The sequence below is a fragment of the Seriola aureovittata genome, chromosome 22, assembly GCF_021018895.1.
Source record: "Seriola aureovittata isolate HTS-2021-v1 ecotype China chromosome 22, ASM2101889v1, whole genome shotgun sequence".
Lineage (NCBI taxonomy): Eukaryota > Metazoa > Chordata > Actinopteri > Carangiformes > Carangidae > Seriola > Seriola aureovittata.
Window position 1 is genome coordinate 14,670,409 of NC_079385.1, and position 25,987 is coordinate 14,696,395.

The window sequence follows — 25,987 nt, forward strand, 5'->3', positions numbered from 1 at the left end:
TGATGGAATTGATGCAGGGTGTTTGGGATATTTTTTGACTTGAAACATTTTTTGTTTATATGAGCACATATGATTCACATTCATGGTGAGGCGAAGACACTGCTGTCTCACATTTGTTATTACACTAAGCAGTTGCTGTCTACAATCAGTAATTCATTTATTGAATGTTACTTGGATATTGTGTTTGTGAGCTCTTTTTCTTCTTGCTGGGTTAAACTGCAGCTCCAAACAAGCTATTATGCATGTAGTGTTGTATCGTTGACTCCGAATGACCACTAAACTGGACCAAATTGTGCCTACATCACCAGAAAGCAACTCTGGATAATGTCAGAGCTTAAAATGTCTGCTTCTCATTATTGGTTCATGTTTTCCAAAGACTATCAGTGTCCATAAAAGTCTGGAAACCACAGTAAGCAATTCTCAAAATACACAAGTTATGCTCTGTTTGTGATCATAAGATCTGAAATAATGCGATTTTGTACTCTTTTAGAACTTTTGCTCTCATCCTGTCCCTCCGCTGTATAAACACAAAAATAGTCCCTTGAAACTATTATAAACTACAACCTCTTGTTACATCCTCTAAAAGGTTCCTTGCAATATGCATATGGGTAATAAACCACGGGGGCTCATTGTCTCTGGGCGTGTACTTGACTTTCACTTGTCACTTCTTTTTACAATATCAATAGCGCCTTTGCAAAGCTGTACACTAACAATAAAGACACATCTAATCCTAGCTGATGTGTACCATATGTGCTTGAACCACTAGATTCTTGTTAGAGTATTAGTCAAGAGACCCTTATTAGAGCAGACGCTATTTAAAGGCAGTAGGTTAGTTGATTAGATTCATGGCATTTATACTTATTATCCAAATGGCTTCCAGATGTTCCATTTAATTCCTGCTAGGTGTTTGTAATAAGATCCAGCTGTATAAGTCAGTTATAGTTAAAATTTGACCCACTCATGTAAATGAGAGTCAGTAGCTGTCTGGCTGTCATTAAGGGATGGGAGCCAATTTTAAAATCTCACCACTTCCTATTGCCATCAAATACTAGAATCATTTAAAGGTCTTTTCTATCTATTATTGCCCAAGTAAACTTGATACAAGTCAGGAGGTAAAAATATTAGCAGTCTACTCACTGCCACTACCATTACAACATGTTACATGTTTGCACTAACCACTTTTTTCACATTTCACATGTTTTCATATGGTCACTTGTACCTATTCCCAATCTAGGACAATTTCCTCCTCTTCCCCCTGAGTCGCCCTTATTTGAATCCTGAGTAGAGCTCCTGCTGCTCGTGTCTAGACAATAAAGTCCTTTATAAAGCCTTAAGCTTCACGTCCTCTTACTTGGGACGGTAAGTGAAAGTATAATCAGCAGTTGCGGCCTGGAAGCTCAACTCCAAAGACCATCTTTCAGTCCAGACCGTCTCCAGCTGTTCTGTCTGTTTTTATTCATATTTTTACATCTATTCATTGCCACCCTGATCTGCTGTCTAACTCAACTCAGCTTTCAGTTCTCACCTTATTGTTCTTGGATATTTCCATTCCCTCTCTTACTTCAAGCTCTCTTTCTTTAATTTCTCTGTCTTGTTCATTTCTTATTTTCTCACCCTTGTCCCCAAAGGTTTGGACATGGGCTCCAGATGTTTCATCTGTGGCCTTAACACAGACACACATAGACACACACACACACACACACACACACACACACACACACACACACACACACACACACACACAAACACAGAGCTGAACTGAGTAACAGACTAACAAGGTGGGGCGGGGAGACAGAAGAGGAAGAAAAGACTGCCCTCTTTTAAGTTTCATTCGTTGGTGTAGTGAAAGGAGATTTATGTGCTGCTCTAAAAGTAACATTCTGTTTTTTTCCTTACAAATTTGTAGTATTTGTTGTTTTAACTGGCTTCTTTGCAGAGTTTTTCGGCACCACTTGCACCACTTAACATAATTTTACACTTGTGTCTGTTGTGGGCTTGCAACATGAGACTCACATTGGTTTTAAACATGGTATTACCACAAAATGACTACTTTAATAATCTATTGTGTTGCAGAACTACTTCCTGCTTCAACTGCCGTATTAACCTACCTAAGTGCCCATATTTGCTAAAATCCTTAGTTTCCCAAAAACACCACAAGTGGGAGGGTCTGGTTGGTCAATATAACTAATGCTCATGGGTGAGAAACCAGTGAGGGATCACATTCTTATTTTTACCACTTTCCATTTTTTTTAAATCAAATTTCATGGCAAACCATCCAATAGTTTTCAAACCATTTTGCTTAAAACCACACAATGGCGCTGGAAGAAAAAGTCAGGGGATCATCAATGTCATTGTAACCCCAGTCCCATGTAGCTAGGAAATATTGACTGACAAATAATTGGGGTGTTGTAGTACAGTGGGACGGGGCCTGAGTTCATCTGGAGATGGCGCTACCTGTGATAAATGTGATATAAAATAACTTGGCGGTGCCTCCAATAACATTTAAGAAGTAACACAAATTTTGGTACTCCCCCTTTAGAATTAAAGTTCCCTTTAACCTATTTAATATTTATCCAAAAAGTATCACCCTTGCAAGTACAACACAGGATTTAGTGGAAACAACAATAATTATTTATTGCAAAGTTACGAATTAGATTTCCAAATTAGTCAAATAGTTCACTGTTGACTTAAGTAGGCCTATGCATTGATAAAAATATTCAAAACTCTCATTTGGTCTGGAAGGTTTGACACACAAATGATGAACCCAATGAGAAAATGTGAAATCAAAATAAACAAGTAAACTCAAATGTCCACAGCCCACACTCACATTCACGCAGGGCTATTAAATGTAAACAAAACGTTGCAGGACTGGTCGAAGCTTGTGAGCGTGGAGGCCGAAAACGAATGGCCGTTTCACTAGGTTTTAACCAGCATAAACAAAAAAAACACGTGCACAGTGTTAATGGTGTACTCACGAGTCCAGCAACAGTCAGAGAATAAGATGGAAAAGGGGCAAAAGGCAAGGTGCAGTTTCAGCGGCAAGCAAATGGAGCGTGCAGCAACACAGTGCGGTGAGCCACGTTCAAGTACAGCAGCTACAGTCTCCCTCCAAAGGTCCAGGGCTCTCCCGGTCCTCACTCTCTCCCTCTTATGGCAAATGTCCGGTCCTGAATCAAATAATTCTTCTTAGTAACTAAGTTACAGGCTTACTCATGGCGAAAAACCAACAGTAAGTCTTAAACGAATTAGCAATTGCTAACTGCAATGCAGAATTAACCATAGGCAAGTCTATGAGCAGGCTAAGCTAAAGGCTAGCAGCGATTAGCAATTCAGCTCGTCTTTAACACATTACAAATTACACAACAGCACAAAGTACATTAAAACACACGAATTTACCTCTGGCAGCTTCTCAGAGTTCTCACACATAAACCAGGGGACGACTCTCCGTCCGTCTTGGGAGTTAGTAGTATTTTATTTACTTTACAGTGTACAGCTATCCAGCTCGGATGCCGATAACACAGCCTCGGCTGTCGCTAATGTGCTGCGGCACGTCGGTGATGCTAAGCACCTCCTACCTGAACAAGGTGAGGACAGGATTGGCTAAGGCTACATAAATTCAAAGATGAGAGATTAAAGAGATGCTTCACTACCCCACAAACAAACGTGGTCTCCCATCTTTTGTGCCGACAATCATATGGATTTTAAAACTAACACCACCCTTTTATCTCTGACTTTTAACTGTATATGAAATGACTTTTTAAACATATTTACACTTCATGAACTATTATTTATTAGCAACACAAACATTTTAATATCTGTATATGAATGAATGAAAATAATAGCCACAGGGCTACATCATGATTCATCATCTGGGAACCATGAATGTCGGTATCATAATTTCACAGTAATCCATCCTGTAGTTTTTTGAGTCAGGTGGACCGACCTACTGCTCGACAACCATTGCCATCCCTAGAGCAAGACATGACTAAAACAACAAAATAGAACAACCTTCCTTCAAACTCGACAGTAACCTTGGAAAAACAGGGCAGTGGGCAGATATACTTGCACTATTAATGAGCACACATACAGTTTGAGTTAGGTCTTTGTCTTTGCATATGGGTTTGGATTCCTTTGGATAAATACCAATTGTTGTATGAGTCGAATAAATGGTTGTCTCCTCCTTCAAATTTTCCATGATATCTCACTGGTGAGTCACTATAAACATAATAAAGTTAGATTTTTACTTCCAAATAAGTGGTTCACTTTATTTGTGGTCTGAGGCTCGTGTTCAACCACAATAGACAACGTTGTATTGTGAAGCTGTTTCTGGCAATGACCTTGTGTAAAAGTTCTCTACGGTGATGTCAGTGAGAAATATATTATCACTGATAGCCGTAATGGGAAAAACTACAAAAAGAAAGGTTGGGTTGTAAAAAAGGGAATTTTCCTGTAAAAAGTTGGGTGTGAGTGCAAACCCCTCTATGCTCCTCTTTAACATAACCTGACAGCCTTGCAAACACACCCCAAAGGCCTGTGAGCTGAAATGAGCCATAAACTGGTCATGCGCCCATCCCCCAGAGCGATGGGTAAAGAGGAAATCCTCCATTGGAGACCAAATGGTTAAGTTGGGTGGGGTGACAGCAGTTTAACCCTCGACAGCACACTGATGACTTCAAATTCTTCACAAAAGAGGAGACAAAACGAAAGAGGCAGAAAAAAAAAAAACTGCTGGGCTGGCAGAAAAGTAGGCAACACAAACTCTGAAGGGACATCCCAACTCACACACAATCGTCCTCCCACCAACAATTCATACTCCATCCTCTCAATTCAACCGGTGTATGTCCAAGGTGCAGCCTTGGGGAATTCAAACCAATAACAACACAAGAATAATCGGGTTAGCTCAGTCTTGACCACATCAGAGACACCAAAGCTGAGGACAATCATCAGAGCTAATCACTGGGAGAGCAGAGGAAACTGGCTGCATGCAGACCACTCACAGCAGTTGGAGAAGCAGGTAAAGATGATCTTATCTTTCTTTTGTAATAAATCTGTTTGAGAGAGGAGGAGTGAAAGGTGCAGTGCATTTTTCAAGTGGTTTGCATCTGACTGGATTGATCTTTACCTTTGATGTGGTGCACCCCTGCCAGCTTTCCAAAACTTAGAGGTAATATATTAATGTGGTAATGCAGCTTTGCAAATAAAAGAAGAGAAGACATGCAGATTAAGATGTAGGTGTATCCGTCGTGAAAAGTAGTTTTGTCTTTTTTCTTCCAGTCAGTTTATTTTATGAATTCATATCAGGATTAAGATAGATAGACATTTTTGTAATCAATCAATTTGCAGCTATTTTACAAACACGTTTACACTTGGAAATGAATGAATGTAGAAAAAAAAAACAGCTGTGGTTGTTGGAAGTTTCCAAATGACACACATCTTGGAAAGTCACTTTTGCTGCTAGACATGTTTTTTTCCACATAATACTTACCCATGAACACAGTTACTTTCTCAGCTCTGTATGCAGTAAGCAATGCTAACCCTTCCAAATGTCTCAAAGTCATCAAGTGGATTTCAGCAAAGCCATCAACTGGAGCCGATCCTGCAAAACCGATGCCGCGCAAAGACAACCCATTGTGTAATTAACATAGCTGGCTCAGACACAAAGCCCCTGGCAGGAAATTAGCATTATCATATTCCTCTGCATGTGTTTCTCCTTAGCCTGTCAGACAGATTGTAGCCAACATTTGTTTTAAGTTATATATGTTCCATTTTGCAGAGATCTGTGAAGCCCTGACTCACCATTTTCAGCAGCTGGGATATTTAATTGTAAGTGTTGGCATACATTATTGATGACTATTGTTTTGTTGTGTGAATGGAAGGGCATCCCATCCCTTGTGTGGGCAAATAAATTCCAGTTAGTTTCATTAATCCTTGGTTCCTCACACATCATTAATTGTATTTTTAAACTTCATTCACATTTCTGACACCTTGGATAAGTGTTTGGTTACTCTCACTATTCAAGTGCCTGTAAAAAGACAGATGTGCCTACCCTCTGTGCAGTTATAGAATGGTAATTGTTGTATTAAATCCTTATCAGATGGACAATTTCATCCACAAAGCTTTTATTGGGCTGCTGGTCCATAGTAATAGAAAGGCTGAGAGGAAGCATTTTGTCAGTGTAGAGGTTACAAGCCTGCTGTCCTGTTGCTTAACAGACTGAGTTGCATGCCAAGTAATTCTAAGGTCAAAAGCCTCTGCAGTCTGACAGCAAAGTGCATGATGCTCAGAGACAGGACTTTTTTTTCTTTACTATGAGCTCAAAAACTATTATATGCTTCACACTTCAAGAACAAGAATTAGGCATATCTGTAAATAACTAAAGATGCTATCATAAGAAGATAAAGGTGTGGAGAAGGCAAAAAAAGAGAAGAGTCACTTTAGGTTAACCAGCTGGGACAGCTTAGGGCAGTACAGGAACTGTATACAAACAAGTGTCCATTCATCTAAACAACAGTTTCTATAAATGTACTCGGGACTAACGTATGGCTGTGTAATTGATCATACAAGATTACAAACATGTGTAGAGGAATGATCACTGTGCACAAATGCACCAGGGTAAACACAGGAGGAGCTCTAATGGGCTTGCATGGCTGATCAGAGATAAGTGTTGCTGCTATCCTCATACAAGTCAGCTAGGATTATCCTTGTATTCAAGCCTTTGCCGTCAGTGCTGGAAATTAGCACAATGTCATGCTGGCATGCTGACAGGTCACCAATCCTGACGCTAGCTAGCTTCTGCAAAAACAATTTGCTTTGCCAGCATGCCGTAAAATCCCCCCAGATTAAGCCTGACCTCCCTCCCATAACACCATTACCTCTCATGTCTGCAGACAGTGTTTTGTACATAAGTACAGTGCGTCATCTTTGTGCTTCATGCTTTACCTGTAGAGCCCAAACAATGTGCTTACCTTCTTAATAATGTAAAATGAGACACAATCACAATCACAACCCTTGAACTGTTTTATTGACCATAAAACAGAAATACATGAAGTGTCTAATATTCAATTACATTTATTGCACCTGGAGACTTGGATCTTCTGTACATCGCAATTGTACGGAACTATATTTGTGTACTTTTTTGTTTATCCCATATCTTCTGTAAACTGCAAACACTGTAAGACTTTTTAATTTGCATCAAACAGATTAATTAATCCTGATCACACTGTGGACAGCAACAGCATAAAATTAGCCCAAAGGTCGGCAAAGGACACTTGGGGATTTGTGAGTTTAGTTAAAAACAGATCACGCATGCAAGGGAGGAAGGGTTGTACATGTGGAAATCAGCAAACAAGGAACAGGTAGGCTTGCATTAGTCTGTTCCTAAGTGGGCCATGTCTTGGATGAAAAGGCTTAGCACAGTATACCATGGGATTATGACCTTTGATCCTTGCAGAATCTGATTGGCCAAAAGAAGCTTTGGTGTCATCATGAGTTGCAGGCTGGCACGAGCTGAATGAAAAAGCTAGTGGTACAAATAGAGGGAGGAGAGAGGTAGAGCCTTGCCATTTGGGACAACGCTCGACAACTTGCTGAAGGAGGACATAGGAAAGAGGAAATTTACAGAGTTTAAGGTAAGATGGGTTTTTGAGAGGCCAAGCCATCGATGCGTCTGAGTGACAGGGTTGGTATAGGTTGGTCTGGTAGACATTTGTCTTGCAACTTTAGTGACTGGGCTTTATCTGTGTGGAATCATGAATCACGCTTTTACCATTTACGCAACACCTTGTACTCCAAAGTTTGGTCAAGAGGCTTTGACCCCTATACAGTTAGAAAACAGGGGCACATCTCTCAAAACAGGTGTGCTGGGTTTGTCTTTGAAGTGCGCCCATCCATGGAAAACCATGGCCTACCCAAAATGAGTTCCAGACAAACGTGGAGTGCATCAAAATTTTAAACAAGCACCAGATGAGCGGCTGAGAGGAATCAAGTAGAGGATTAGGAGATGGATGGCTAGAAGATGACATTGGAATTTGTTCTTTTTTCCTTTCTTTCTTTTCTTTTTTGCTTTTGTACTTCTGCATTTCATTGCTTCTGTTGTTTCAGGCATTTTGCATCTCTCTAATTTACCCCTGTTAGTGGTTATTACTAGGCCAATAGCCCTTTTCCAGAACTGTCATCCCTAATAGGAAGCAATCTATCTCTCTTCAGTTGAATATGTTCAATGCTTAGCTGAAATGTGTGCATGTTTGCATATGCATTTATTTGCAGTTCTCATTGCAAATAAATGCATATGCATTGTGCTGTGCTTGGCGTTGTGTGGCGTGCTTAGCCATATTCATTGCAATCAAAGCCTGATGAACAGTGTACCTCTTACAACGGACATGCAAAGTCTTCAAGTAATGCAATTAAAGTTGACCTGGCTCTGCATCCTGTCTTTGGAGCTTTACCTGTCACAAAGAAATGACCCGGAAAGAGCTCTGGCAGATGCGATTGGAATTCAGTAATAATGACATTAGTGGTAGAGTAGGCAACAAACGCTGGTTGTGGCTAAATTGGGCCACAGTTTACATTTGTGAACACTTAGTCAGCTTTTTCAGTGTTAAAGGCCTTACCAAGACAGCGGTTAAACTAGAATTACAAAACAGACACAGGTTTTCCAGCGCAAACAGTTGCATGGGTCATCGTTTACAGTATGGTCCTAATCCCTCAAAGCCCCCAATCAATTGTAAATGATAATGTCTTATCTGCTCATCTTTACCTTAGATATGGAGCATTCATTTGTCTCTATGCCTTAAGGAATCTGTTACATTACAAAGCTGTTTGTCTCTTATATTGTTCTTATATTGTTTTTTCTTCCTTTCTATCATAGATTGCACAGTGAAATGGCACTTCTCCTGAGCCTTCTCTGCATCTTGTGCCTGGTCGGGCCAGTTATCGGCCAGGACATGCCTTATGAGGAATATATGGCCCAGATCCAAGCCTGCCCCAAAGAGTGTCGCTGTCCCCCCAACTTCCCTCGTGCTGTCTACTGTGACAATAAAGACCTGAAGAGCATCCCTAAAATCCCTCCACACACATGGTATCTGTACTTGCAGAACAATTTAATAGAAGTGCTGTCAGCTGATGCCTTTCGTAATGCCACACAGCTGCGCTGGCTCAACCTAAACCGCAACAAAATCACTAGTGAAGGAGTGGAAGAGGGTGTCCTGGGTACAATGTCTCACCTGGTGCACCTGTACATGGATGACAACCTCTTGTCTTCTGTGCCGTCTTCTCTGCCAGCCAGCCTGGAGCATCTACGTCTCTCTCGTAATCGCATCTCCACGATCCCTACTGGCGTCTTCATTGGTCTTGAAAAGCTTAGCCTCCTGGACCTCCAGGGGAACAAGTTGATGGATGATGCTGTGACTGAGGTGAGCCTGAAGGGTCTAAACAACCTGGTACAGATCAACCTAGCCAAGAACCAGCTGACAAGCATGCCTCTTGGCCTACCACCCACCACCACTCAGCTTTTCCTCGATGGCAACAGCATTGAGAAGATCCCAGCCAGCTACTTCAAAGGTTTGCCGAAAGTGGCATTTCTGAGGCTCAACCACAACAAACTTGGGAGCAGTGGAATTCCCAAAAATGTGTTTAACGTCTCCAGCATTTTGGACTTGCAGCTGTCCCACAACCAGCTGACTGAGGTGCCCCTCATTCCCTCCGGCCTTGAACACCTTCACCTCGACCACAACAAGATCAAACGTGAGTCCATGGCATTTTCCCTAATTATAGACATTCATTTCAGTTGTCTGTTGAATAGAACTGTTTATGACAGAGGTATTCTACAATAGTATCATAAGTCTTGTAACGTTAACTCCCCTTGTGTTTTGACAGGTGTAATTGGCTCCAATGTGTGCCCTGTCTCCGTCGACGCTATTGATGACTCCATCAATGAAAGTGTTCCACGATTGCGCTACCTCCGACTGGATGGCAACGAAATTAAGCCACCGATTCCCAGGGATGTCATCCTCTGCTTCCGTCTCCTTAGGTCCATTGTCATCTAAGAAAAGGAAAATCATCATGGTGTTGGCAAATTATACAATCTATGACTTGACGATGCTGGTTTCATGAGACTTGTGAAACCATATGTCAAAAATGGAAACATGAGTAATATTTGCATGCTTGTGAAATATTTGACACTAGTTGGCATCAACTTATTTTATTGAAGAGAAGTTATTTTTTCAGTTCCAGAAAACTGTAATTTTCTAGTAGAATTTGAATAAAATCAGAAAGAAACAGCCAATAGGTCAATAAGGAACTGATTGGTTAGGTGCGTTAATTGACGGTGCAATCTGTTGACCACTAGTTGTGCCTTATGTTGGTGTAAACATCTGCATGTAGAATACTGAACCAAAACCTATTACAGCATAGCATGACAGTGATTAAGGGGGATAATATGTATTTATGGCATGTGGACATCTTTGAGGACTCATTGTCATTATCCTTTCTTGAGCAGGAAGTAGACCTTATGAATGCATAGGGAAATATCACTTTAGTTTTGTTTTGTTTTGTTTTTTTTCTATTGTTTCAGGAAAACCTTTGACTGCTTTATATTTGTAGACTTGAAACCAAATGAATGGTCTTGTGTTCTTGTTAACTTTAGAAAATTACTCTATTCTACAATTATGCATATATACTGTAGGTAATTTATTTTTATTTAATATTGTTTGAGAAAAAAAGAACAAAAAAGTATAAACCTGAAAGTCCTGTGAATATTCATGGCCAATATTCCTTAATGTTTTGTATGCAAAAGAAATGTGATAACTGTTTTTAAAAAGAAATGCCAACACAGTTTTTAATTCTGGTCGTATTGTTTTTTTTTTTTTAATTAGTTGAGCAAGAGATTTAATTTTAATTGTCTTTGATTTTAATAAAATGTCTAAAAATGAAAATGTAATTTTGTCTTCTTTTTTTTTTACATCTCTTTACATCTTTTTAAATTTTCATATTTGTGAGAAATAATAATCAAAATATTTGTGGTAGCCTGTTATTTATATTTGCCATAAGAGTTTTTCCACCACATTTTATTCATATCAGATTATAACTAATCTTATCATTAGACAATGAACATACAGTAGATCATCATCCACAGAACATGAATCAATGAGTAGACTCCCATTAAAGGAATTGTGTAGCTTTGACACAGATCTCTGTGCTTCTGTCTGAAGTGATTCATTCACACTCACCTGATGAAACTGCATTACCATGAAATAAAATGCACAAATCAGTGCTTCTTACTCCCAGTCATTTGTTCCTCTCCCCTAAATATTTGAAGGCTGCAGATAAGGCCAGTCAATAAGGCCAAACATTTTCAACACATGATCCATGTTTCTGCTGGCTTAAAATTTCCATCTCATTGTCAATTATCACATGACTCCTCAGGGTCTGCACAATGCACTCTGTCATATACTGTGGGTACCAATCATTGTGTCAAGACATTTTGGGCAAAATGTCATTCAGTTCTTTGCCTTTTGAGAATGTTTGGCAGAAGAAAAGCTCTGAATACAAATCCCAGCTGATGTGGCAGGTGCAGAACGATTTCTGGCAGTCCCGCTACGTCCTCACTCATCAAAAGGTCTAGAGTTTCCATACGAGTGAGAGGGAGAGGTGGGCAGGTTGAGACAAAGTTGTGGCCAAATCAAGCTGACAGGGTAAACCTAGCCAGTAGCTTCCTGTGTGTTCTTTTTTTTGTATTATCAATGGACAGTAATGACTGTCTATGAGTGTGTGCATCTCTTTGAATGCATGCCTGGATCTGTACAGAACTGAAAAAGAAACACTTGCCTTGCTCTGACCCCTGATCAGTCAAACTATGTTATCCTGCAACAGAATGCAGATCTGTAGTTATAGCAGAACATTTAGCAAGCAACGCTGCAAAGAGAAAGCAGCTTCAACCAAAAGGGAGGGCAGAGGCCTTCCTCCAAGCGGGGACTTCCTCTCAGCACCATGCTAACAGGGGCTCCTCACAGAGGTCCCATTGTGTACAAGGGCCCCGAGGATCCCCCCCATACATGAAAGCAACAGATGCCAGAGTTTCACCCCAGGAAAAGGCGGACAAATATTTCAGAGCCACACTCTTACAAAAATAAAGGATACTCTTGTAAAGGATAAAAAGGTATTTTGTCACTGGGGGGGCTTTTGCTCTCTCTTGCTGTCTGTGTCTGATGTCTGTGTGTGTGCGTGTGTGCGTGCATGCGTGTGTGTGTGTGTGTGTGTGTGTGTGTGTGTGTGTGTGTGTGTGTGTGTGTGTGTGTGTGTGCGTCTGTGTTTCAGAGGGTCGTGCATATGGGTGTACAGTGTGGGGTGGGTGCAGTCCCAGCGACCAAAAGCAATCTGCTCTAGTCCAATCAGTCTCAGTGCCTACCTTCACACATAAGCGGCAGGGCACTCAGGTCTGCCAGAGCACACAGACCTTCACATACACACACACAAACGCACTTGTCACATTCACACACACACACACACACACACACATACACACCTTTCACACACTTCACACATGCACCCTCCCTCTTCAAGGCACCCTGCGCGACCTCTCACCATTGGCCAGGTCCCTGAGCCCTCAGCATCTCCATCACGGCTGAAGGGACCATTCGGGAAAGCAGGAGACAGAGGTAAGCGTTCTTGGTGCTATCTTCATACTGGTTCAATGGCTCTCTGATGTAGGGGATTAGGCAGACAGGCAGGCAGGCTTAACTAGCCCCTCCAAAAATGCTGCTATTTAGGGTTTGCCTTGGAGCTTCTGACTAATTGGTTGGTGATGCAGCTGCTTATTTTCACTCAGGGATTTGCTTTGGAGGTTTGCAGGTGTCTGAAATGTGGATTTCTTTGTTGTCCTTGAGCACTGATATTGATTTTGAAATGTTGGCAGGTAGTTTTATGAGCTTCAGCAGATGTGAATCAGGTGTGAGTGTCCAACAGGTGTTTTTTGGTTTTGTGACAACCCTGGTGATATTGATTTATTTGGCCACAGCTACAGTATTGTTTGCTTTTGATTTCAAATCAGGAAGCAAATCGAGATTCTTGTACTTTTTCAGTCAAAATATGACAGAAAATTTAGGAAGAAGTGATGAAAATCTTATTTGCTGTAGGGAACTGTTTTTATACATCCTCTCTCAATACAGAATTATGTGCATGAAATATCTTTCTGCTTTAAAATGTTTGTCAACTGCTTTAGTGGAGGATTTTCAAATTCCTTTATAAATTGTCTGTGATACAAATGCACCAGTTTGCTCTGCAACCATTAGCAAAGGGACGTCTGTCAAGTTTACTTGTGGCTTTTGAGGGAAAAAGGTAGAATCACTGGATATCAGGAATGCCCAACGCGGAGCCAAGCATAACACGGAGGTAGTCTGGAGGCTACACTCATACACAGTTTCCACACACTGTACACTGTGATGGCCTGTATAAAAGCACACCTCTGTCTGTAGCATAGTCCTTCTTTCAGTGTAGCCATGCTGGATTTCAGAGCCTCGTGACAGAAAGTCAGTTCAGTGGAGATGCTAACAAGTCAGCTCACCTTTTTTCAATCAGGTGCATTAAGTTCATGTTAGACATTTTAAACGGGCAACGAAGGAATTGATTTGCATAATTAGTGTATCCCTCTCATTTAAAGTTTAGATTGATGACTTAATTAACCTGGGGGGGTGCTTTTTTTTAAATTTATATCTGTCCTCATCCCAAAATAGCAGCAGAGGTTTCTCAGTTTTCTCTCTCTGAAAAGATAGGTGTGTTCAGACACAGTGTGTATCTGTGAGAGGATGTGTCTTTCCAAGTATGTGCATGAACGTGTGTGTGTGTGTGTGTCTGTGTGTGTGTGTGTGTGTGTGTGTGTGTGTGTGTGTTCGCGTGTGTATGTGTGTGTGTGTGTTTGAGCACCCTCACTGCTGAATGAAGCTTTTCCTTGCAGCCGTAACTCACTGCCATCCTGTCCACAAACCTCGGTGGAATTTGGAGTTTGAGTGCTGAGACAGGCAGCGACCGGGCCTCATAAAGACCCTCTGTAAAGGGCGAGGGGTCGAGTTAGCTCTTTCTCTCTCTCTCTCTCTCTCTCTCTCTCTCTCTCTCTCTCACTCTCTCCCACTCAGTCTTATCCTCACTCTCTCCATCTAACCCTGAGGGCCAACATCTTGTCCACCTCTCTCTCCATCTTGCTCTTTTCTTCGCTTCTTCCCTTCACTTCCCTTGCTCTCCATTTCTCTGCCCCGGCCTAGAGGACTCTCTTAAAACTCTTCTCACGCCTGTGGCGATGTGGCTACACCTGCTAATAGTCTGCTATGAAATTCCCCTCTGACAGATGATTAATTCCTAAGCCTAATGTCTGTGATGACAGCTAATTAAACTGTAATTAACATATACTAATCTTATTAACCCTTCCCACTTGGGATTCACACTTATGAACTGAATCAACCTCACTAAGCTTGGCAGATCTTTGCTGCTGAGATAATGAGCTGCTATCTAGGTCAGGGATATGCATAGTAGATCTGCACTCAGTGAAACTCATACCTGCTCATTTTATATTCAACTAGAAAAGGGCCCTCTTGTCTGAGCCCTCATTTCAAATTCATGGCCAAGAATTTTGCTGCATGTTTCAGCCAAAGCCTTTTTGGTGTGAATGGGAAAAATTATCGAAGCCCCAACCAAAAACACACAAATTAAAATGTAGTTTTAACAGCGTTTTATTGAAAAGAAGGGACTTGAAATTTTAATTCCTTTGAATGCGTTTAAAACCATCAATGAAAAATCCTACAAGCTGAAAGTAGATTTCTTAGAGGCGTTTAGCCCTGCAGACTAAAGCCAACCTTCCCATGGTTCCTTATCAGATCAACTCTGACTTCTGACCTTTGACACGCCACATGATAGCACTGATTTAAGCCAAGATGGCTGCTCCCTGGAGCATCTGGCCGACTGAGGCAAGAGGCCCTCATATTTCGATCCCTTGAGCTGTCTGCACCTCAGTAATGAATTCACTGACCTTAGTGATCTGACCCAAAGTCAAGCCCTGGTCTGTAGCACTACAGAGATGTTATTCTGCCAATATTATAGACTGCTTATGGAGCCAATATCATAAAGACCTGCCTTGTTGAAGTGCAGCTATGTGGAACTATATTTTAATACATAACACGTCCTCCGTTCTAAGCACATCAGTTTAAAGGTGATTATCTAAAACAGCTCCTCACAGTTTGCCACTTTGGTATTTCAATTTCAATTTCTGCATGTCTGTTCCCCTTTCAATTTCAAATTTTGCTTGTTGCATGGGAATTACTTTAATTTCCATGCAGTGCCCTGTAAGGCATCTACAACTGTAAATCTTTTAATGGCACATTCCCTGTTTGATTTTACATCTCTCTGTCCGTGTCAAGGTGGACAATGAGGATGCTCGTGCGGCTCGTGTTGGGACTCTTCGTCCTCAAAGTGGTGGTGGCCAGCCCCAGATTTTCCCGACAAGTGGACTTGGACTCATACGACAGTGCCAACTATGATGTGGATCTAGACAATTTGAATTTGGAGAACCAGGATATCTATGACTACGAAGATGGGCTGACAATTGATGATCCTCAGGTAAGAAACTGTATGGGTCCAAGACCATGGTAGTTGGTAGTTTTGAGATAATATCAGCGAATTCATTGAGGATTTGTTTTTGCTGTCATGCGTCATGGCAGGTTGCCATTTATTCTGCTAAGCAGAAAGTCAGCAAAATCATCAGATCTTTTATGAAACGGCACCAAGCAGCAGACCAGGATGTCTATGATTTAGCTGCTAAAAGGCTTTATATGTCTGTGTTGTGTTTATTGCTTTTTTCTGCTGCACTCAAGTAGCCAAAAATTTGTTATTGCAGATTTAACTGATGCCATTTGTGACTCACATAGTATTTATTCAACATTTACCTTTATCACTTTAGTTGTTTGACACAGTCAGTTTTGTGTTCTTCACTGCTTAATGGTTTCCAGAGTTTAAACCATACAGGCTGATCAAATTCCGCCCAAATCCAGATTCCCTTCAGATTTCACAAATCACAGCTGTGACAGTGTAACACTGGCGAACTGGCTGGTTTTGATTAGAGGTCACTAGGTTCATGGAGCAGATAGGCATCACACTGACAGCAACAGGGGCCATTTGGAAAGTGGACAAGCTGCTTTACAGCTTTATGCACTATTGTGGCCAAAATATTTCACTTTCATGCCTTGGCCCCGACACTTGGACTGACAGGCCCCAGAATCTGCGGTCCATCTGCATGTGGAGTAGTTTTATCTATGCAATCAAGCAATATTCATGCCTCAGTTATGGACATGGTTTTTATTTGCCTAAAGAGATCAAGGAAGGACACATCTTTTAATCACACAGCATACTAACATTTTTACATATTTATTTATTTTTTATCTTGGTGTGCAGATTGCTTAGTTGCAACCTGCATGATTTCATTCTGCTTTCAGTCATCAGAATATAAATTCCTGACAGCCACAGATGAAGAAAAAAAGTACAAGAAAAATAGATGGAGCATCATTTGCATGTATTATTTTACAACTTATACTTTCTACATGAGGCTTTAGCAAGTGGATGTCAACGGGCTTCAAGTGAGACAGCTGTTATGGAATAATTTCTCTATGTGTGACCTGCTGTCACTGTTAAATAAGGGAATGACCTGCTTCAAAGTGAGAAAAACCCAAGGACTGCTGTGCATGCTGGGACTCACGTCTCTTCTCATTCTACTCAGATTCTGCTCTGCGCAACAGCTTTCCAAAGATGAGAGAGGATTTCTAACATGAAAAATGGATTCCAGAAGTGCCCTCTCTAAATCAGCTCAAGTTGAGTGTGATGTGGCAACCCTGCGGGGCATGCTGGGATGGCAAGATAAAGCCAAATTTCGTGTTCCCATTTATACTTCTTTGTAACAAGGAAATTAGGCCAAGGCGATGTCGAGATGGCACGAGGCGAATCATCCACACAGGATTTTCAACTTGCTTCCTCTGAGCCAGCGACTTAAGTCAAACCTGATGTGGATTGCACTCACACTACCGCTGTTATCTAAGACCTATCCCACTATCCAATGCCGATTTAGCAGAACTAACAACGTAAAGCAGTGAAATTATTTTTTCATCCACGGTCGCAAAAAGTTACAAGCACAACCTTTTGCCTAGATTTAAAATGTTTGAATTGTGGTGTGCAAAGCTTTACAGCTGAGTGTTACACCGGACAGTGCTCAGTGTGGGAACGCTGTCATGTGTTGCAGGGGAATGGCTTTGATAATGTCTCTCTGTTACCAAGCCTGGATATGACACAGCACATTGCATAAGATTTTGTGGGAGTCTGCGGGAGCAGGAAAAAGAGAAACAATACAATTAGAGTTACAAGAGTCTTTTTCATCTGGTTGTCCGCACTGAATAAACACAAACTTATAATTGCAGCATTGAGAAACAGAACATTGCAAAGATCTGTCACTTTGTTGTTTGCTGTTGACAACAGAGTTAAGGGTGAGAGGGCAGATCTTCTGGTTGTTTGAGAAGAAGTAAAGAGTAAATGGATTTTATTCAAACACACATCAAATGTCACGGGAGCAGTGAAGCGATGATGAGCTCCATGCCTCTGGAATGCTGAGTCTTTGCTTTCCACTTCCAGCTCTTTGTTAGTACTGTATGTCTCTTCTCTCTCCTCAAGGCTTGTCTCTTTAGAGAGAAGTAAAGCTCATCTACGACGTTATCCAAGCAGAGTGTCCTCAGCCTGCTGCGCTCAAAAGTCTCTGCAAATGCTTTAATCACCAACTTTAGATTTATTTAGGCATCTTTGTTTGACCCAGACATTCAGTCTGTCTTTCATCATTTTTCCTTGAGTCAAACATCTTCAGAGCAGGCTGGCTCAGTTCGTTGCAGCTGGTAATTTGAATTTTGAACTTGCTTTGTTCCAGGGCTGGACAAAATAATATTTGTGTATGCTATATACATCGTTGACTGGTGATTTTTGATTCCCGAAACTGTTGTTTGTGCTGTTGTCGTATTGGATTGTTTTACTGTAGGCCATATAGTGAGCAGTTATTTTGTCAGCCATCTGTAGCTCTTCATTTGTGCCACAAACTGATAATTAGTATCATAATCTTGTCTGTTACTTACTTGAAAACACCGGGGAATGCTGTCACTGCATTTGTCTTACTGAGAGTTAGATAAGAATATTGACACCACTCTCATTTCTGTGCGTTAAACATGAAGCTACAACCAGCAGCCAGTTAGCTTAGCTGAGCATCAAGACTGGAAACAGGTGGGAACAGCTAGCCTGGCTCTGCTCATGTCTACCAGCACCTTAGCATGCAAAATTTACCACATGGCTATTCATTGGACTCAAGACTTAGCATGAATTACATTGCACATGTTGTACAGTGTATGCAGATGAACCATCAGAAGGGTGGTGACCTGGTGCTGCTCATTTTTTGGGGGGGTGTGACCAGTACTTTTGCAAATCACTCTGCCGTTTTGTTTGTTGTAGGCTAAAGGCTGCAGCTGGTGAACCAAGTGTATAGCTGAAACTTCACATCCTTTGCTGAATGCATCTACTGATTAATATACAACATACACAGCGGCGACACATCGTTTTGGCTTTGGCTTGATGCTCACATTCGGCGTCTCTCCCTGTGCTTTCTGTATTCCCATGCTGTTTCCAGAGATTTTTTTTTTCTATATTTTTGGTTGCCAGCCTTTCGCCTCTTCTTTTCCCCTCGGGTGTAAATGTTTGCTTTGGGGAAAGGGGGAAATGAAGGGGAGAGCTGCAGTGAGCTAACTCTGTGCAAGACAAGTCAAAGGCCTACCTTGTTGTATCCCAAACTGTGTGTCTGCCAAGCTTTAAAACGTGACATTCAGCGCTAGATATCTCCTCATTTCTGCATTTAATGTCACTGCATTACTTTTTTATTCACTTCAATTTGCGGTGACATAAAGGTTCTACTCACTTCATTCTCTGGACATAGAGTACATTTACTTTGACACCTTTTGGCTTGTTGGCATCTGATTACTTTGGTTGAAAGTAGTTGCTAAAACTCAAATATGGATTCTTGCAGCTACCATGTGTGTCTTGGATCCACAAGGACCATTCCCTTTTTAGAGGGTTGAGTCAGCCTTGTTGGGCGTGAGAGAGTGTCAGGTATTACCTGTGGTGGTGTGTGGGGGTTCATTGCCCTCGTCTGGAGGATGATAGAACTGCATCAAACACCAAAACATCAAAAAGTACAACTGCAATGACTGTAAATGCAATTATAATGTCAGATGGATATACCTGAAGCTTTTAATGACGGAACCAAAAGCGCTGTAATTCATAAATCGTTGTTGTTTTGGCAGAGTTGTCTTTTAATTTATTTCCCAACATAAAACTTAAATGCTAGACTGTTTGATAAACGAAAGTGCTAAACCTTTGTTTATAGAGTAATGTGATATTTTGAAATGAAGTAGACAGGAGCGTTTACATGGTTTTATTTCTTAGTCCTTGGGTGTACTCCCTGCAGTTTGTCTAGACTTTAAGTTTACTAAAGGGCACAAAATAATGTCTGCAAACACCATCACTTGTGAAAGAAAGTGGTTAACTAAATACGGGAATGATCTGAAAAACCTTTTTAAAAAGACTAAGAAACTTATTAATGTCAAAGTTTTGTTGACAAAAACCTGACGAAATATCACAAAAAAAAGTGATTTAAAAGTCAGTTCATAATTAAGATCGCATAAAAAAAATGTCTTCTTCCATTTGTAACTGAATATTAAGTTATTTTTCCCTGTGGCATGTACGCTTGGTGTCATGATTGTTCTTATTGCTAAGATATTTCACATGCAGAAGATGTACGTGCAGAAAGCGCCGTCGTCTGGTTGTGGGCGCAAAGACTAATCACTGTGGTCATCTTAAGGTGTCTATACCCCAGAAATGTCCTCTATGGCTTCTTTTAGACTTTGCATCTGAGTAGTCCTTGCTGTCTCTAGTGTGTATACGTCAATCTGGACACTTTGCTGCCACCTACTGGTGGAGACAGAGCAGTTATGCTATAATCCTGGGTTGGATGGACCTGTGCTGATCCCCCCTTGATTTTTGATTCAGTGACATGTCAGTTGAACTTTATCACCTTTGATTATAGTTGAATGTTCTTTTTGGCCTTTTTTGCATTTTTCAACTAATCATAGAAAAGATAAAAGAAGAACAGAGAGAAAGGGTGAAAGAAAGGAATACGCAAGATCCCAAAACAGATTTGAAACGACGATGTCACCCTTTCAGACCACCAGACTGTCTCGATTGCTTATCCATCAGTTTACCTAATTATCCTGTGCAGGGTTAAGGGAAGAGGGGACTTTGCTTTTACCGGAGTGCAAAGGGTGATAAACTTGTCAAATACGTGAACAATATTAGGATAGCATCTCTTGTAGTTTAAATTAACATTTTTCATGATAAAATAAAACAAATTTTTTTGCTCATATAGTTTGTTGTTTTCCCAGCAGTGATCACAGATGTTTACTGCAAGTTTCTATTAACCACTGCATCACTGTTTATGGTAGGCGTGGAGGGGGTAGAGGAAAGCAGTTTAAAGGGCGGCATCCATGCGTAGGATGGGCCAAATACAAGCTATGAACAGAGATTGGGAAGCATGATGTCAGTTATGGTGAACTGTGTATGTGATTATCAATCTTCAACAATAAGCAGGCAAGGTTCATCTGATCTTCACTCTGCACTTGACTCTCTCCCTCAATGTTGTTACTTATAAGGTCATTTCAGGAGCGAAAGATACCATAGACACTTTAATACTCCTCACAAAATGTTATGAAAGAGCTTTTGTGTCAAAGTTACTAATGTTTTGTTAGTATCCACAAGTTACATTGGCTTATGTTCTGTATAAAGCCATTTGATTACCAAATGAATGATGCTACCCTGAGTGATCCGTGACCCGTCAGTCTAAATGGTTCGGCTGTAACTGCTTGTTTGCGAGACGAATGTGTTGACATGTCAAATTCTTTACACCAAGGATTGTACTGTAGATTTTGACAAAATAACAGATGTACTGTGAGAGATTTGGATTTTTAACATTTGATTTTCCTGTTTACAGAAATGTATCAAATCACCTGACTGTCAACGCCATGCATACATGAGCACTGTTTGTCTCCTAAAACGCTGTAACTCTGGGACTACTTAATGCAATCTTATGGAGGTTTTATAGTGCCCTCCATGATATATGGATGAATACATAGTGTTAATTTTCATTTACATTTACAAAATTCATTTTAATAAGGGAGAGTCCATTTTCTGTATATTATAATGATAGATATATATCTGTATAATATGTAGTTATTGGTAGACTTTTTAATGACCAGGATGTATGATTTGGTATATTATTCATAGATTATAGATCACCAACATCACATTGACCTCCAATTTTCAGTTCATAACTTTGTGCGGGTGCGTGTTATCTTAGAGTTTACCAAATGTTGAAATGTGTAGGTGAGCTATTTTATTTCGGAATACAGCAAAATGTCTGTATGGCCTGTATTTTGGCTGTGTACAATTACATCAACATAAAGTTTTCTTATTTGCTGGAATATTAGGAATCAATTCTAAAGTCAGAATTTCTTACGTTTTTGCCTCACTGCTGCTGTCTTTCCCTCAGATAGAGATTGGAACACTGGCCCCACCTGACTACAACTACCCTGTACCTGAGGCCTCCTTGGAGGAACAGGAAGGAGAGGAAGAGGAGGAGGAGGTGCCTCTGACACCCCAGCTCATCCCCCAGGGTTCAGGGGGATCTGGGGTTCTCATGGGCCCAGACACACAGAAAGGTCTGAAAAAAAACATTTACATTTAGGTCTGCACACCCATAAAGTCACTTGATATACAAAGTTCACACAGATTGACAGACGGCCTCGCTCTTCTCTGGGCATATGGATTTGTGGAAGCAGCATTACCCATAATGAACAAAAACATCCAAAACAAAGAAACACTAATCTCTCAAAAAAAACTAATTGTCTTCATCTTCAGCAAATCATCTTTTCCACGTGCATGTCTTCCATTTAACTAGCTCTTAATGTTTAAATGTGTCATGTTCATTGTGTCCATCTGTCACCTACTACTGAACCTAATCATCATTGTGAACTCCAAACCTGATTAATGATCCATTTCAGTCTCATATGTCTGTTTATTAATACCTAATCTTGTCTCTAACAAGAGGTGGAGCTGCGTCTGAGGCCCATTGACATCCTTCATGTCTCCGGGGATTTTGGGGGTTCCGTAGGGTCTGGGGCCTCAGGAGCTTCTGGGGCCTCTGGGTCTGGAGGCTCAGGAGATCTACTGGTCTCTGGCGGCTCTGGGGGTTCTGGTGACATTGTACTAGTCTCCGGAGCCTCTGAGGAGCTCCTCAGCTCTGGGGGATCTGGAGAGTTCTTGGTATCTGGGGATATCTTGATATCTGGGGATCTCTGGGGATCTGGGGATCTCTCAGGATCTGGGGATATCATGGGATCTGCAACTTCTGGAGCCTCTGGGGACCTTGTCTCTGGAGGTTCAGGGATTTCCATTGAACTCCCCCTGGGCTCTGGAGAATCTGGGGACCAGTCTGGTTCTGGGTTCTCTGGAGATCTCTTGATCTCAGGGGCCTCCGGAAGCTCTGGGGTTTCTGGGGACTCTGGTGAGTCCGGGGACTCTGGGATAACTTTGATATCTGGAGGTTAGTACCTTTACAGAGCAGATTGTGGAAACACTATTTCTTGATCTGTGTGGAAATAACCTGTCACTCTGATTTATGTTGATTTATTATCTTACATTCCATTTAACTGCTTCCTTTTTAAATGTAGTTAAATGTTGATCTTAATTATTTGTTCTATTGATTGCCATTGTATTTGTGTTACTCATTTCTAACATCCTGTCTCATCTAAAATGTGAGTGTGATTGATTGATTGATTGATTGATTGGTTAATTGGTTGATTGATTGTCTGTCTCACCCCCACCCACCTAACTTCGTACCTCCTAACCCCAACCCTTGGCTCTAACAAGAGGAGGAGCTGCCCCTCATTCCCGACACTATCCCCCAAGAGGCATCGGGTGCTTCTGGGGATTTCTCAGGAGCTTCAGGAATCTCAGGGGCCTCAGGGGATATTGAAGCCTCTGGAGACGTAGATGTCTCCGGAGCCTCTGGGTCTGGTGTCTCTGGAGACACAGAGGTCCCTGAGGTAACTCTGGTCCCTGACATTGATAAAGGTCAGTATCTACTCTAGCCTTGTGTGAGATATGTTAATGGCGGGGTAAAAACTCCATCCATATCTCACACGCCAAAAAGTGAATACTTAAATTGAACAAGATGCCAGTGATGGTGCAGGGCCAGGGAGCCATCTTTGAATCTTTTAATGAACTGGCCAAGGTTAAAAGGTACCATTTTGACCATTAGTACCACTATAGAGCAAGGTTTTTTATGAGTGGGTTGGTTTTTGTTTGTATGATGTGCACAAGGACACACATGCATGGACGTAGCAGAAATACAAATTTAAAATAGACAAAAGAAATCAGCTGTGCAAATGTTTTATGAGGAAGTAAATGTAGTTCTTTGACCTCGAAGATAAAAACACTTAATTTTGGTGAGAAAAATGACTTTTGTTTGTTTACGAACAGGTCAAGATTTATAATGGGAACTGGGTCCAGCATTGGCACCTTGTCTGTCAAAAAGCAATAGTAATGTCATTTGAGAGAATATTTGACTTATTCACCGCAAGATCTACTTTCACATAAATATTTATACCAAGTCCACTGTGGTTATCCATCCTGGTTGCCCGTCATGGAGGAACCTAAAACTAAGACCAAACCTAACTGGAAAGACTTCCGTAAAAAGTGTTTTTTGTTCTTTGCTAACAATCATGTTCAGCAGATCACACTTCATGTCATTAACACCAAAGATATTTTCATTTAACTTCCATTCATCAGTTAAATGCCACAAACACAGTATATTAGTAGCATACTGCTAATATAGCTACTGTATGTAACTTATCACTGCGGCAAACAGTGGGCCACTGATTGCCAGACTTCCTGTTCCATGTCCATGCTAATCTAACCTGTTTCTTTAACACCTAATCTTGTCTCTAACAAGAGGAGGGGCTGCTTCCGACTACACCAGAAACCCCTCAGGAGGGTACTGGCGGTGTAGAAGGGTCAGTGAGCTCTGGATTGCCAGAGCCGGGTGAACCTGACGAGCCTGATGAGCCTGTGGTTGACAGACGAGGTCAGTACTGAACAGCACGGCCACAGAATTCAGACAAGCAATGATGTAAAATCTCAGTTCCCTTTGGAACCTGTCTGCAAAATCCTGATATCCTGAATCCTGATTTGATTGATTTTGCCCTGTGGGTTATAACCTCTTGAGGCTTTGAATGAGGTTAAGGCTTATTAAGTAAACTACCATCATTCTGCCTCCTATTTTTTTATATTTTACTCCTTTCCTCTCCTCTTCTCCTCCTTCTTCTTCTTCCCGTGTGCTCCAGGTATGCCCACTTGCTTGCTGTGCACGTGCCTTGGTGGTTCAGTCTACTGTGATGACTTGAAGCTGGACAGTGTACCACCTCTCCCCAAAGACACCACTCACTTCTACGCACGCTACAACAGAATCACCAAGATCAACAAGTCTGACTTCGCTTCCATGAGTATGTTTCCTGTTTGAATGAAAATGTATGAATATTAGACCGACATATAAAGGTGAATGTCAAGCATTCAATCACACCTGTTCCTTTGACCGGGACTGGAGTGAGCCGTCAGTAAACGCTGATATCAGTGTCTCAGTGTCCTGTCTCGCCTCCCTCCAGACAAGCTGAAGAGGATCGACTTAACCTCCAATGAGATAACAACCATCGAGGACAGAGCATTTATGGGTCTTCCTGAGCTGGAGGAGCTGGTGATCCGAGAAAATCACATCTCACAGCTGCCTGCCCTCCCAGAGACCATGACCCTGATTGATGCCAGCCACAACAACATTGGCACCAAGGGTATTCACAAAGAACCGTTCAAAGTACGTGCACCTTCTTAACTTAAAGTTCCTGTCACACACTAAAGCCTTAAATCGCATATTTGCCAACAACTAATAAAATATTGCAGTAAAAAAATGGCAAAGCCATTACATAGATTGCGCACCAGACAGCGCTGTGGGGTCTATTCTTAAGTCTTGCAGTGCATTGGTTGAACATGTAAGGGATCCATATATATCAAAAACATTTGTTTTAAGGGTCAGGGCCAATAATGACCTATATCCTTTGTCCCTGTTTCTAGGACATGACTGGCCTGCTGTACCTGTACCTAACAGACAACCTCATTGATTACATCCCTGTGCCTCTACCGGACAGCCTGCGATCTCTACACCTACAGGTATATCTGCTTCATGTGTCATCACTCCCCATCACTGGTCAACAATGATAGCAAAATGTTCAAAGTATAGTGCAGGTTCTTTGCATTCTTGGGGTTAAAACTCTTTCTGGTTCCAGTTTGATATGAAAACAATGTAAATAGAAAAATCTTTCGCTGAAAAGGTGAGTTGGGGTCAGAAATGATAATAGGTCTCAGTACAACCGCACAGGTGTTTTCACTTATCCTGTCTGATTAGACTTCTACTCATTATGATGTTGGGTGGAGCTGTGTTAAAATAAAAAACATTTAGAATTCATTCTGATTAGTCAACACTCCCTATGTGCTTTCATTCTCTCAATGCATGGATGTATCTCATCATGGATCCTCCTCCATCTCCTCTTGCAGCGTAACAATATTCAAACGATGCACGAGGACACGTTCTGCAACCTGAAAGATTTCAACTACATCAGGAACGCACTGGAGGACATCCGTCTGGACGGCAACCCCATCAACCTCAGCAGGACCCCGCAGGCTTACATCTGCCTGCCCCGTATACCCATCGGGGATCTCATTTAACCACACAGACACATACTCTTACACTCTTGCACACTGACTCCCACAA

The 25,987-nt window shown here is 41.3% G+C and overlaps 2 protein-coding genes across 3 annotated transcripts; both read left to right on the top strand.

Moving 5' to 3' along the window:
* Positions 1-4,760: 4,760 nt before the first annotated feature.
* Positions 4,761-10,921, top strand: kera (keratocan). Of its 2 annotated transcripts, XM_056367925.1 has the most exons (4): positions 4,761-5,014; positions 5,774-5,823; positions 8,867-9,741; positions 9,874-10,921. In XM_056367925.1, exons 3-4 carry the CDS (start codon positions 8,880-8,882, stop codon positions 10,041-10,043), a joined length of 1,032 nt encoding a protein of 343 aa, XP_056223900.1. In that variant the 5' UTR covers positions 4,761-5,014; positions 5,774-5,823; positions 8,867-8,879; the 3' UTR covers positions 10,044-10,921. The 2 variants fall into 2 exon arrangements, with proteins under 2 accessions (XP_056223900.1, XP_056223899.1); XM_056367924.1 differs by lacking the exon at positions 5,774-5,823.
* A 1,470-nt stretch (positions 10,922-12,391) lies between these two features.
* On the top strand, positions 12,392-25,947 carry epyc (epiphycan). The gene is made up of 10 exons (XM_056367090.1): positions 12,392-12,653; positions 15,402-15,600; positions 21,659-21,827; positions 22,214-22,711; positions 23,038-23,241; positions 24,122-24,253; positions 24,513-24,671; positions 24,831-25,033; positions 25,291-25,386; positions 25,771-25,947. The coding sequence occupies exons 2-10, from the start codon at positions 15,409-15,411 to the stop codon at positions 25,939-25,941; spliced, it is 1,824 nt and encodes a 607-aa protein (XP_056223065.1). The 5' UTR covers positions 12,392-12,653; positions 15,402-15,408; the 3' UTR covers positions 25,942-25,947.
* Positions 25,948-25,987: the final 40 nt, after the last annotated feature.